Source organism: Chelonoidis abingdonii, chromosome 15, assembly GCF_003597395.2.
Source record: "Chelonoidis abingdonii isolate Lonesome George chromosome 15, CheloAbing_2.0, whole genome shotgun sequence".
Lineage (NCBI taxonomy): Eukaryota > Metazoa > Chordata > Testudines > Testudinidae > Chelonoidis > Chelonoidis abingdonii.
The window spans coordinates 23,179,174-23,193,960 of NC_133783.1; the positions used below are offsets into that span (position 1 = coordinate 23,179,174).

The 14,787-nt window shown below is 42.7% G+C and overlaps 1 protein-coding gene across 1 annotated transcript in view; it reads left to right on the forward strand.

Annotated features, from left to right (window-relative positions):
• Nucleotides 1–14,787, forward strand: part of COL13A1 (collagen type XIII alpha 1 chain) — a 160,196-nt gene that overhangs the window by 90,263 nt on the left and 55,146 nt on the right. Inside the window, exons 15-20 of the mRNA XM_075072611.1 lie at nucleotides 1,435–1,551; nucleotides 1,950–1,991; nucleotides 4,069–4,095; nucleotides 4,903–4,938; nucleotides 7,371–7,433; nucleotides 8,309–8,335. Of these exons, the coding sequence (XP_074928712.1) occupies nucleotides 1,435–1,551; nucleotides 1,950–1,991; nucleotides 4,069–4,095; nucleotides 4,903–4,938; nucleotides 7,371–7,433; nucleotides 8,309–8,335 (312 nt within the window). The remainder of the gene's footprint in view (nucleotides 1–1,434; nucleotides 1,552–1,949; nucleotides 1,992–4,068; nucleotides 4,096–4,902; nucleotides 4,939–7,370; nucleotides 7,434–8,308; nucleotides 8,336–14,787) is intronic.

The following is a 14,787-nucleotide window of genomic DNA, read 5'->3' on the forward strand; positions in this document are numbered from 1 at the left end:
AAGCTTATTTTTATGTAATGCTTGTTATTAGTTTATAAACTTAAGGACACTGAACGTAGGAAGAGGGATCACATAACTGACTTACAAGAACACATACCTATAGCATAGATGTATCATTGGTACTACATGCACGGGATTTGTATTACATGCACTGTACACACATGTGGATAATGACTGCATGTAAGTGGAACCACATTGTATCCAACAACTTCTTCTTCTGCACAGTACAAGTTCAGCGGAGACAATGCTCTTTATCTCTTGTGATATAGCCCCAAACCCATATATTCATTTTGAATAAATTACTGCATTGTATTTCAGGCCTTCCAGTGAGATCACAAAGAGAATTTTGTTGTACTTAAATCCTGCCACCGATATTAGGACTTTATGATACTGTATCTAAGGAGAGGGAATGATAAAAAACGAGAAAGCAGGGAGCTTTACTTGAGTGTCATGGTCCTCTAGGAATTTATGGGATTAATCCTTTATAGATCAGTGTTCTGGTATTTAAATGAGATCCTTCTAAATCATTACTTTCTCACCACCAGCCAGTTATGACTCTTGATTCCCCCACCCTGTGACAACAGAGGCAAAAGCCATGTATGAATGCTTTAGAATGTTGGGGAATCCAAGACACTGGCTGTTGAGGTGGCATGTGATGGCCCAGCTACAAAAGATTTAGTTCAGATAAGCACCCAAAAGTTTGGATGCTTTTGTGCACCTTATCCAAATCAAACTGATTTTAAGTCTCACAGGAATAGGCTTTCTGATAAGAATCCTAGGTCTTCCTGTTTCTGGCAGGCTCCAAATTAAAAGAAATTAAGAAAGAGCAGACACACACCAAAACTGAGACAGTGTTGTGTAATGATTAGAGTATCAGAAAAAATTACACTGAGGACTCATGGCTCTGCCCAGTAGGTGACAGAGTGATCCTGGCTTGATTTCTCTAAAATGGGAATGAGAGTAGTCCCCTATTTCAGAAGGCACTGTGAGGTTTCAGTGATCACTGACTGTACAATGCTTTAAGATCCTCACATGGAAAGCGCTCAAAGATTCTTGGGGGATTCTCAATATTATTATATAAAATGAATCACACTTTTTTAAGCTTAAAAAACCAATTTACTTTGTATTTGGGTTGCTCCTGGCACTATTTTAGTATCTGAGCCAGTTTTCACATTTCCTTTAAGTGAGCTCTGACTAGGAGCTTTAAAATGTAATTGCAAACTACAGGGAAATGGCTCCCATCAGCCACCCAGAAAGACCATCAGAAGGGGACCTTTGCCTGAGTTTTGGAAACCTCTCCTGCCACTAACTGTAACTTGCTTGGCTTCTCTCTCTTTCATTTGCTCTGGCTGAGCTGCTGTATGTCACACACCTTGGATGCTGGGCTATGGGTTAACCCTGCCTGATGGTAATCCTTGTTTTAACGAACCTCAGGGTGAACAAGGACAGGCGGGGATTCAAGGTCCGCCAGGGCAACCTGGTCCACCAGGGCCAACTGGACCATCTGGACCAGCAGGAAATCCAGGACAACCTGGCCCTGTTGGGCCACCTGTAAGTTTAAAAGAAACCAAACAAGCAGCATTTATCCTTCCTCTCCCCTGACATGCATGCAATTTCCTTTGCCTTTTATTGTCTCCTTTGAGCCGGGTGCACTGACCACAAGCAATTTCTCATGCCTCCAGCATGAGAGTTCTATGCCTCCAGCTATCCCTATCTGCACACACATGTGTGAGACAGTGACACCAGTGCCATTTCCTCCTCTCCAGCCTATGCCATGGGGAGGAAGTAACACTCCGGCTGTAATTAGCCTGCTCTCAGCAGAAACCAGACTAAAAAAAGCCCTTGAAATCTCTTTGATGATCTGCTCCTAGTTCTATTCCCAGGCTGACAGCAAGAAACCTAGGAAGGTGAAAATACTGTCACTAATGTTCCTTTCCCTCTCACAACAGGGCAAAGCAGGGGAGCCTGGAAAGGCAGGCAAGGATGGAAAGGTAGGTTCAGTAGAGCTGCCTCACTCCTCTCTCTTGTGCATGCAGCATTCGTTGCATGAATGCAGCCAGCTCCTTAATGCCTGAGGATGTGGAACATGCCTGCAGGGCTGAACCAAGTGTTCAGAAAACTGGGTGACTGCACTTAATGTCTCCATTGCTGTCTGTTTCATTCACCGGGGGTCACCTCTGCTGGCTCTGCTCTCAGGGTGTACCCAAGTTCCTTGCTCAGGGACCGTGGGGAAGTATCTTAGCATATTTTCCCATGGTAAACATGATCAGAAGTACTTTATATTGAAGTCTTCTGTCCAGAAAAGAATATATACAGCATGGCTAGTGCCAGCGCTAGCTTTTCCCAAACTGATCCAACCATCAATGAGCCTCAAACCTGATCTGGACACTCTTGGGGGTGACAGGTAATCTAGTCTTCACAGACTTTCAGTCCTTGGTGTCTCTGCCAAAGAAAATACCAGTTATGAGGTTTTACAAATGCTGACATCTGTCCACTAGGAACTGAGTGAAAGCACCAAGTCATTTCATATTGGCCACCAAACAACCATCAGGTAGGCATGAACTTTGGTCTTTGCCAGTCTAAGATGGGTTGGAACTAGTAACCTATATGTGAAACACTCCTCAGATCATTACCCTGTGAGCCCCTCACTTCACCTCTGTGTCAATACATTTTTATGTAGCCTAGAATGATAACAGTGTCTAGGGACTGAGTAACTGAGAAGAGATGCTGATAATAAGTTAGGGATGGAGGAATGGAGAAAGGTCATAAGGATCTGTGGTAGAAAATCACCAGGACAAGAACAGCAAAATTAGGGCTGGCTTATGCTGATGCCTAACTTTTGGTTAGTGCTGTTCACATGCAACAGAATACAGGAAGCCTCAGTAATGGTTGAAGAAGTAAAGCCTATTACCTGTTATTTCCTTGGTAGCACACGAAACAACTACTCAATTCCTGTGTCTAACAATGAGAAGCATGGCATTCTGACATGCCAGACACCTAGAAATAAAGATACTTCCATTCCCAAATTTTTATAATAGCTGTTACAAACCTGCTTGCAGAAAAGGGACATGCAGTCAACAGAGGAAAGAGAAGCCTCTTTGTTCATGTCATGTACAGGCAGAAGACTCAAGGCTTGGAGAATCCCCACTTTTGATCTATCAACCCAAAGTAGCCACCTGAATGGCCATACACTGGCAAAAATACTGTAAATTCAGATCACTGAACATATGTGGGGTATCCATTCCATCTTTCTCATTTGGACTGTTTACATCACAAGGGCAGCTGCAATATGGAAATTTTAGATATTAACATTGATAGGGCATGTATCGTACCTAGTGCTTGATCTGTGTGCAGATTGAATGGCTATTTCTAATTTAGCACAACTACTGGTGTCCCTTCCTTCTGAAAGTCTTATGAACATATTCCCACTACTAGGAAAGTCAAAGAAAACCATGTTCAGACATGTAGCATGCCACACAGGTAGATTTCCTTTTTAATAAAGAAAAGAACAGCTCTATTCGAAATCTGATAATAGCACATTCCATCATGAAGAAAGGATCTTTCTGTTATTCCACAGTGCATTCTAAAGGACAGGTAGTCCATATCAGCTCTCTCCCTCCCTTAATTCCTTTCAGATCACCTAGTTGCGTAAGGAAGAGACTACCCATTTATTGAATACTACCAGTTTCCAGTTGTGATGGTTTTGTTTCTCCAGTGCGTATACATACAGTGAGCTGGGAATGAGCTAAAAATAGGCAAGAAAAAGAAACCAGATCATATTCTGGAACCATGACATGTTGGGCAAAGTAGCTTGGTTTTCAAATTTACTGAGACAAAGTCTGGTGGTTTGGGATAGTACTTGTGGGAGGGAGACTTGGCTGGTATTTCCTGAGTTTATCTACTCAACAATGAGAATCATCTTTGCAGTGACATTCTAAAGCAATGAACTGTTTAAAATCAAACTAGGCAGCGATTGATGTCCCAGTAGAAAAATAATTACCTGCACCCCACTTCTCTAGATATTTGTAGTTTTCCCTGCCTCAAAATATGTTCTTATTTTATTGACAGGGTTTACCTGGACCCCCTGGACCAAAGGTGAGACATTTTTCATCATCTGTAAGCATAAACGAGGATAAGAAGTTGAAAACCCTTAGCACAGATGTGAGCAAAGCTGGGCATGATCATCGTGGAAAGGTGGGAGAGGAGAGAGAAAAGAGGGTTGCTTCATAATACTTCTGAAAAAGTTCATAACCAGACTGAAACATCTTATTAAGGGCCCAATTCCAGACTCCTGGCTTATTGTTTTCAGTGGAAACTTTGTCTGAGGGAGGAGGTCATCCTCAGGAAATATTGCAAAAAAATAAATAAATTGCAAGACATGTCTTTGCTGGACTTTACCATAAAACATTTACCATATTATATGAATTTATTTTGTAGCCATGTTGCTAATTTTGCCAGATTTCCCATTTTTACTTGCCAAACTCACGAAATGTCACTGACAAAATGTGAGATTTCTTTTGCCTGAAAAATGCCCAGTTTGCTTTCCTTGAGATACTTCAGACAAAGCTGTAAGATTAAGCAGCTTTAGGACAGATTAACTGTGTAAATTGAAAGCAAAACCAAATGATTTGCCTTGCAGTGTGTGGTGCAGCTTTCCTATTATATTGCAATTCATGCAGAGTAAAACTCACTCCTGTGCATTGGACTCAGACAGGATATAAGCCCTGTTTTGAAAGCTCCAGGGGGAATAAATGGTGTCTAGGCCTCATTATGGTTCTCTGCACAAGGGTGAATTTCACATTCAGTGTCCTGTTTTTCTTCCTGCATCTGCACAGGGAAAGGACAGGGATTTTTCCTTTTCAGCTTAGCATCATCAGCTTGTCTTCGTTTTGATTTTTGCAGGGAGACCCTGGAATTCAAGGATACCATGGGAGGAAGGTAAGAGGGGGAGGTAAACTTCTGAGCAACTGGATGATCAAGTATCTTGAAATGCATTATGGTGAACCAGAGCCTGGGGAGTGTAATAGCAGAGAAATGCCATCCTTACCACACACATTCACACACACCCCACCAGAGCTCTTCCATCATTTCCTGCAATGAGTGACTTGCTGGCAGAGGCTGGGTATGGAGGAACTCTGACCTCCCCCATAGCCACCATTCCTCTACCGTTCCCTGCAGTGACTCCTGGTAAGAGAGGCGAGTACTGAAGATAGTTTCAACTCCCCAATAGCGACTACGCCTACCTAGTTCCCTGCAGCAGTTTCTTCTGGGAGGGGCTGAGGCAGGAAAGGCTGTAAACTCCCCTATAGAGTCACTTCTTCCTGGGTGAAATTTATTTTGTGCATCCACGTGCGGACATCCTCCCTCTCCACCCACCCAGTCTGAATGGGGGTTGGAACGAGCTATGGCATTTACAATCCCCCTGGTATGTATCATTCTCCAGATTAAATGATGGAAGGTTTGATTCAGCCACAAGTTACCAGGCAGAAGCTGGTATTACCCAGGGCTGTGGATCTCTAGCATTGAAAGGTCTGCCCAAAGGGTAGTTGTCCCCGTGCAAGACACTTGCACTCCCTATATTTTATGGGGCACAGAGGTGGCCAGAGCAGCCCTAAAATGAGATGGTGCTGGCCAGAGAGGAGCATAGCCAAGGTACCAGGGGAATATGTTCATTCAAGTCATTCCTAGGCAGCTGTATTTGGATGAAACTCCAACAGCGCGTTAAAGATACTCCCCTGGGGAAACACTGTCTGCCTTCCCCTGAGGTTAAATCCCATCCTAGGATGTGGCTAGCCTTGCCCCAGCAGTGCTGAATCTGCCCAGAGAGTTTAAAGGACAGACAGAGAGGGGGAGAATGAAATGAAAGAGGATAAAGGGGGAGAGATATTGACAAGGAGGATAAGGGAGTGAGAAGAGAAAGTGAGTATTCCCAACCGTTGGCAGTTGTATATACTGTGTTATCTATACGTTGTTTTATGGGTGCTCTGTGAGTGAAGTGGCAAGACCTGAGAGCCTTTTTAATTAGTTCTGCATAAACTGAGAAGTTTTTGTTATGTCAGGAAATGAAAATTATAGCCCCTGTGGACCACAAGTCCATTCCTGCAGACACACACAAAATTTACTGCTTCTTCTTTCAGCAAACTGTCGGTTTTCTCATTAACCATCCATCCTTCTCTTTGCGACATTCAGGAGGCTTCTTAACCTTCGAATGTGCTGAGGATGTCACTCATATGGCATATTAGTGGGTGTTTGTACCCAGATCTTTTCCTATGGACGGCAGTTAATCAGGTTGATTTATTTCTCAAGCAAGGGGTCTGAATTCCTTTCATACTATGAGAAGGATGATCCCAGGTCTGGGATCCATTAAGGGGAAGTGTGCAGGAAACACAGGATTGAATGAACACAGAGGAGAAAGTCCTCCCCACTGAGCTGACAATGAAAGGAAAGAGAAACATCTATACTGCCCTTATCTAATGGGCAGATTCAGGATTTGGAGAACTCTCTCCCTGCATTTTGATTTTTTTGTATTGAAGGTAGTCTTGTGATACTAGGGATGTGGTGACCATATCTTCACATTTAAAAACCAAGATACTTTTGTGGCAACATGTTTTAGGGTCATAAAATACCTAGGCAGAAGACAAAAAAAAAGATCTGCTGGTGTCACTACTGTTAGCTTCGTACACAACAGCATCACAGGTGTGTTTCTCAGAATGGAAGATTTTTTGCAGTAACTCACCATTCTCATTGAATTTATAATTGAACATCAAACCAGTGTCATTAACATTCACTTTGAGCAAAAAGAACAGCTTTGATACTCTCTACAGTCACGCAGTCATTATCTTCACTCCAAACACTTCATCACGTTGAATAGTTGCACCACTAGATTGCTTGTTCTTGGTAAACGCTTGGGAAAGTCTACTCAATGTAGCAATACAGCCTGAACAAACATTTTCTAGTTATTAAAAATCAGCAACCCAACATGATGACTGGGACTTCTCAGGCAACCCAAAAGAAGTTCTTGGGACACTACATTGTGAAAAACCTGGACACGTGGCTATATGGTCACTTCAGCCATGGATAAAATGTATTGTATGAGGGATTGGAATACATGTTCCTAGCACTTAAATACTGATAGGATCAGGCTATTTGTGAGGAACTGTCTTTAGTGTTCCATCTCTCTTTGCTTTTTGCTAAGCAGCATGTCTCTCAGGGCAGGGTAAGAAGGCTATGTTGCCACATGTATTATGGGACTGTTCTCTGTCCTTCCCTCCCCACATCTTTGTTAATATATCTTGATATACTAAAGGCCCCTTTTCTTCCTTCTGACTGTGTGTTTGCCTCTCCCTCCATTTTCTTGCTTCTCTTCTCAGGGTGAGGTGGGTGAGGCTGGCCTACCAGGTGCACCTGGCCTTCCTGGACCTATTGGCCCCAAGGTAACCATTAAACTAACAATTCTTAGCTAGTCAGTACCTCCATCTGCTTAGTGCAACTTATTGCCACCCAGACATGTGTCCCTTTTATAGAAACACAAGTATACAGGGGTGTGATACAGTCTCCGATAACATGGTAAGCAATGTGATATAAATGTCTAGATAGACTCAATAGATTCTTTGCACACTCTTCTAGATCACATACAAGATCCAGAGTTGTTTTTGTAGATGGGGCCTGGACAATTGTCAGCCACTGGCCTCAAGGCAAGAATGATTCCTTGCTCTCTGGAACCAGGGCCTGGCTCCAATGTGCTTTGTCACTTGTATATGTTGTAATGTAATGACTTATATGAGCACAGACTATTATCTTCTGGAACATGACAGATCTGGCAGTTAGTGGAGCTGCTCCTTTACATAACCTCTGGCTTTGGATACTGGAGGTGACTGAGTGACAATGCCTTGGATTTTCAAAGGAGCCTCAGGTAGCAAGGCGCCCAACTCCCATTAAAAGTTAGTTGGATGTAGGTACCTAACTCCCTTCAGTTCTTTTAAAAATCCCAGTCAGTGCCTCCAGTGGATCCTGATGAATGTCATAGACATTAATCACCTATGTGTATATAGAACATTCCCATGCACCCATTTCTCCTCTACACATTGTCTTGCATTGGTGTGCAAGGATGAATTGAAGTCAGCCCTCGACATGCTACAGTCATGTTTTATCCTTCGGTCATTTCTCTGCAACTACAGCATGCATGTCTCATAAGCTAAGCTCTATCAATTACATTCTATTGTCACTGCTATTAAGATTACACTGTTTTTCTCTTTTTGTTCAATATGTCTATCTACGTTTCCGCTCTCTCTCTGTTCTCCTTGCACAGGGTGAAAAGGGGGACACTGGCGTGAAGGTAGGCATGGGAAACATGATTTTCTACCATATTTTAAGAGACAAGTTGCTATTCAGAACCCTGTATTGTAAGTGGGAGCTGGGCCTGAGAGAGACCTGTTGGATATTTAATGGAATACACATATGAGCTGTGATTAATCACAAGCAGACACGCCATGTCCTGGATCTTTTATGCGCATGCAATACAAGCTGTCTTTAGCCACTTGGTGGAATTTGATTCTTACCAAAGAATTTCTCCAGCTATGAAGTTTACTAATGATTTGTTACATCTCTGTATTTGAAGGGATGGGCTGGGGTTTCCTCATGAAGTCTGGTTAGCTGACACATCAAATTTACTCAAGCTCTGCAATTCTGAGGCTGAGGTTTGGCACTATTCTTTCAGTCTCCCTCTGTTTCTAGGCTGGACAGCTCTTTTTACAAGCTAACATGGTTTTCTGCCCATATGCTATCTATTTGATTAAAATTTATTGCACCTACATATTTAAAATATATTACTCAATACAGACTGTTTAAAACTTTACAACATTGGCCATTTTCATGACAGTCAAAGTATATTGTGTCATACCATATATTTTAAGTATAATGAGAAAAGGCCTGTTTTATGATATTTTACATACATTAACTCTGACATATATATTTAAAATATTTATTATGTGAAATACTTTTTATTAATCATGCAACAAATGCACCCACATAAATTTTCCCTTTGTAGGGGATTATCATTCTAATGCACTAAAGGTTCCTTTCAACTATACTCTCGTGTGTTAGAATGAGTTTAAAGAGGTCTTCTTGAGGGATCTGGGGTCTCCATTTAATAGCTGTATAATGATCTTCCTTTTAAGATCAACTAAAGCAACACCAAATAGATCTTCTAAATCATTGCTTTATGCAGACCCTACTCGTAAACAAAATCTGCATGTAATTCAAGATCCTTCCACACATCCATTCTTACACTAGTGTAATTTCATTGACTTTGATGGACTTAGTCCTGATTTGCACTTATGTAAATGAGAGCAGAATCAGACCAATAGAAGATGGGTTTTAAGAGCTATGAAATTACTGGGTTCTGAACAACTGTATGCTTTCTCTTTAAACTAACAGGTAGAATGAGTGGTGGATGACTGAGAGCAGTATATGGTCCTAAATGAGGAAAAATGCTATAAGTAGAATCCAGTCCCAAGCCTGTTTTTATTCACTTGTGTCACTGCTATCAGTCACCTGTTCCTCATGCACTCTAAGTGCATGGATTAATAGGCCTTTGATTCAGTTTCTGGAACCAAAATCAAAATTGCCTGGTCCCAACTCCAGACTAAAATAACCTCTCAACAACAAATGACAAATCTGAGACGGCCTCTCAAACATTCTAATCCCCTTCGTCAACTTTAATTGCATTGATCACTTGCCTGTCTTGTATTATGATCCTAGGAGCTTATCACAAACTCTCCTTCCCGTTTCCTTGATGTCTCTCGGACAGCAACAGAGACAAGGAGAGAGACTGGGAGTGGTAGCTGCTAGTCTGAAGCAGACTGCATGAAATGGAGAGAAACATGTGGTAACCTTTCCCTCTAGTCATTTACATTTTACAGCAAGCCAATATGTTATTTTCTTTTGTGCCATAGAAAGAAAAGCTTCTTCAAACCTGTCCAGTGATCTCTCTTGGTCAGTTACTCACACACACATTCACAGATGCAATCTCCACATTTTACATTGGAAAGCGATGGATAATTGTGACCCAGAAAATGTATCCTTGCTCTTATGATCCTTATTCAATCCAGGTTCCCCCCGACTCCCCCAGCAACACGTTTTGGAATGGGATCATCAATACATGTTCTAAAGGGCCACCTTCCCATCCCAAGTGCAATTTATCCCTGTTTATTAAGACTCTTCCATTTGTTACTACCATTCTCACTTTGTTCTGAGTTCTCTTATTTCCCCACTCAGAGGAAAAAGAATAACAGCAGAGCATGAGATCCCAGACTAGCAGTAAATCAGCAACCAATGTACGTTCAGACAGTGCATGTGTTTGACCTCTCTGGAGTAGCTTCTTTCTAGATATTTTCTTTACAAAAGAAGATTATATGGGACTTGGGAAGGCCCTTGCTGTTTTCCCCTTCAAACCATTCTGCTCTGAGTTAAACATGTGCAACCTCATTAATGGTGACAGGGTTGTGGAGAAGTAGCTTGGGTCACAGTTGGACTCTAGTTACCAGAATTTGCCCAGCATATTGTTAATTCATCGACTCTTTAAAAATTACCATGTAGGCTCCCTTTCTGTAGCTGGTTGCATACTGAGCACTTGTTCCTTATTACATTTTACCTTCTCTCACTTTATATTCCCACAACTTACAATGTTCGTTGCAGAATCTGGGTGCCTCACTTTGCTTCTTCCACCTCCTGTCTCCATGGCACTGAATTAAATCTTAGCCTCCATTAAAGTCAATACAGGTTTTATCAGTGGTATTGATAAGACCAGGATTTGGCCCTTTGAATATATATTTTCCTGTCAAATTCTGTTTAACTTAAATGGTCTATTTTAGGAAGTTTCTTATAATTATTTTTAATGATTATTCCTCATTGCCAGAGGCAGGAGAATAGGAAGAGTAGGAAGCAACTGGCTATAGGCAAGGAAGCCAATAACCACATAATTTTTCTGTCTTCTGAACAAGGATCCAAGCTTGAAGTGTTTCTTTTTTTAATTAGGGGTTCGTTATTACAACCCAACACTGCCAGAGAGCTAATCAGAATGTGGCACTCTCCGTTATTAGGGATACCCTCAGTGTGTTTAGGCTAATACCATGAAAGGCAAGGGAAGGAAGGGTAGATCTGCCAAAAGAGGGAAACTGGCAAGTACTTTCTGTGCCCATGAGAAATGCTGCAATCCATTTCTTTAAACTCTGGCTGTGAAGAATGTCCTGTCTTTCATGACACCTAAAGCCACATTTATATGAGACAAGTGACATTTGAGGAATTGTAAAATGGTATTGTGGGCTTCCATATTTATCACATTTCAGTGGCTTCCAGATCAAGTGTGCTCAGTTTAAAAAAAAAAAAAATTCTAACTACTAGCCTTGCAAATCTGGGATCTGAAAGTGAACTGGGTTATTTCTGACCAGGGCACCATTCCCAGTCATAAAGATTCTGCAGGCCAATGTTGCTCTTAGCTGTACCTGTATAACTTCATTTCTCTTTAGTTAGACCCTTAGTTATACCTGCATGACCCTATTGCCTTCAGGTATAACTGAGGGCATAATTTGAAGACTGTGGGTTTGCCCAGGTAGCTCTGCAGCTGCCGCTCAGTTAACAATTCTGTGAGCGATGAGCAGGCCAGAAAAGAATCCAGTTCACTCTCCAAGAGCTGGGTTGGTTTTACAGGGCTGAGAGCAGGAAAGAATCTTATTTTTGCCACATCAGCTGGCAGAGCTGACTGAATACACAAAGGGAACAAATGTGCACAGGCTAGTGCAATGTTAAAATTACATAGTTAACATTTTTTTAATTCAGGAAATGCAAAAGTTAAGGTTCTTACCGCTACATTGCACATCCAGTTTATTTTATAGAATATACAGTATGATATAAACAATACATTGTGGCGTAGTAGACAGAGCATGGGGTTTGGCATTAAGAGACCTGTTTTCTGTTCCCATCACTGCCACTTATCTGCTGTGTGACCTTTGGCAAGTTACTTCATCTCTCTGTGCTGGAGTTTCTTCATCCCCAAACTTACTTATAATGAATAATGAAACTTACTTCTTCTGTAAAGTACTTCGAGCTCTATGGCAGGGATCGGCAACCTTTGATACATGGCTCGCCAGGGGAAGCACCCTGGCGGGCCAGGCCAGTTTGTTTACCTACCAGGTCCGCAGGTCCGGCCGATCACCGCTCCCACTGGCCATGGTTCGCTGCTCCAGGCCAATGGGGGCTGTAGGAAGGGCGGCTAGCACATCTCTCGGCCCACGCTGCTTCCTTCAGCCCCCAGAGGCCTGGAGTGGCGAACTGCAACCAGTGGGAGCCACGATCGGCTGAACCTGCAGATGCAACAGGTAAACAAACTGGCCTGACCCACCAGGGTGCTTACATAGGAGGTCCGCGTGCCAAAGGTTGCTGATCCCTACTCTATGGATAAAAAGCACTACATAAGAGCTAAGTGTTATGACTAAATGTCTTATTTATCCAGAAAAACAGGAACAGAAAATATTTATATGAGCAAGGTGACCATGTTAGTGTTAAATGTTTACATATCCTGACTATTTTTAATTTAACTGTGCATCCTTATTATTACATCAGTAAAGATCCATGCATCAATATATATTACCATTCACGTGTATTGCGCTTTAGAGGGTTGGTAGTTATTTCCACTGTGATCTCTTTGTTTCAAAAGAGTGGGTGTGGAGGGTCTAGTCTATACAGAGTATCTTATTCACACTGAACACCCACTGCTTTATACTTTTCTGGAACTTGGCCCCATATCACACTAGTTTCTTGCGGTGGCTTAATTAAATATCAAGTGTTGAATCTGGAAACTAAAATGACAGATGAGCAGTAAGGAAATGAAAAGAGGATGGTAAAAAAATTATTTTTCTGCTTTTATGAATTTCCTCTTTCCTTGATTTTATAGCTGTCTTCAGTTCCCCAGAGTCCCTCCGTGAGTTAATATGCAGAAGTTTGAGGTTAATATGCTCAAGAATGGCATGCGAGCTACTTAAAGAGGCCCATTTGGATAATGGGTAGAGCCAATTCAGGTCTGACACATAGGGGGTGTGTACATTGCAATTAGACATTCATGGCTGACCCATGCCAGCTGACTCTGGCTCATTGGGCTTTGGCTAAGGGGCTCTTTAACTGCAGTGTAGACGTTCGGGGTCCGGCTGCAGCCCAAAGTCTGGGATCCTTCCACCTCACAGGGTCCAAGAGCCTGGGCTCCAGGTTGTGCCCAAACATCTACACCACTATTAAACAGCCCCTTAGCCTGAGCCTTGTGAGCTTGCATCACCTGGTATCAGGAGTGAAAGTAACTTAAAAGTCTGACCAGTATGAGGGCCTGGCTCTGGGGCCCTGGAAGGGGCGGGGCCTCTGGCAGAAGGGGTGGGGCCTTCAGCAGAAGGGGGTGAGGCTGGGGGTCAGCCTCCCGCAGCCAGCCCTACAGGGCTGCCCAGCCTGTGCCACCCGGTGCTCCGGCAGCAATTCAAAGGGCCCAGGGCTCCGGCTGCTGCTGTGGTAGCAGTTGTGGCAGTGGCTGGGAGCCCCAGATCCTTTTAAATCCCTGGGCCCTGCGGCAGCCCCCTTTTGCCCTCTCCCCCACAGCCCTGGAGAGGGTAAAAGGGGTAGCAACATTAAGGGGCAGCGGCGTTTTAACATGGGCTATGTACGGACCCATACCCGCAACCACTTCTTACCAGTACACCGTACTGGCCCATACAAGCCCATTTTCACCTCTGGCTGGTATTGGTCACCCATGGGTTTTTAATTGCAGTGTAGACATACCCTATAATTGCAAGCAATACTAATACTGATCAGCATATTAGAAATGCTTAGGCCCACCTGGAAATTTCCAGCTATACCAATAGGTTAATGCAACATTGAACATTCTGCTGAATAAAACATCACATAGTACTTCTGAGGGAAATACTGAGAGAGTTAAATAAGAGCTTCACCACTGTCTGTGAATGTGGTCGGCTCATTAAACACCAGCAATAGGCAGCTTCCTAATCTGGGATTTCCGATCTGCTACTGACCTGAGGGAGGTTTCAGATTTCACTGTTAGAAACACTGAAGCTCCATACAACTTGTGGCCTGAAGATGGGTGAGGAGGGCAGGAGGAGGTATTGCTAGTGGATGGGACTAATACACATTATTGGAAATTCTGGTCTTTAGAGTGAGGTCTTGCACTGCCCTCTGCTGGAGTTTTAAGAGAAGTCTGGTGTCAGTGCAGTTCTTCCAATCCAGATTACATCTGAAGAAACAGTAACTTTTCCAAGTTTATCTTTGAAACAAATCTGCCTCTCCTCCATTTTGCTCAGCATGCTGTTCCAAAAGCTTATGTCATGAAAGCCATTTCCTTTCCTGCATTAACTGTTAATTGTATATGAAAATGGCATTGTTTAAATTAAAGCTTTCATTGTGAACACCTTGCTACATCACTTGTGACCCATGGACCATACATGAATCCTGTGTCAGTGATTGCAAACTCACTTTCTTCCAGTTTTTGTCTTGGGGATAGGAATACTAATATCCATATCCAGTGTGTGTCTCATGTGTCACAAACAATATCAGCTATGTAGTGAATATTAAAGCTACATAGACTGTCTTGATGTCTGGGATGCAGAAGTGTGGGCTGAATTTCCCAATTCCCATCCAAGCTATTAAGAGGCAGTGTGAGCTAGTGGATAGGGCACTGAGGTGCAATTCAAGAGATGTGGTCAGTACTATTCCTGGCTCTCCCAGTGACCAGCTGGG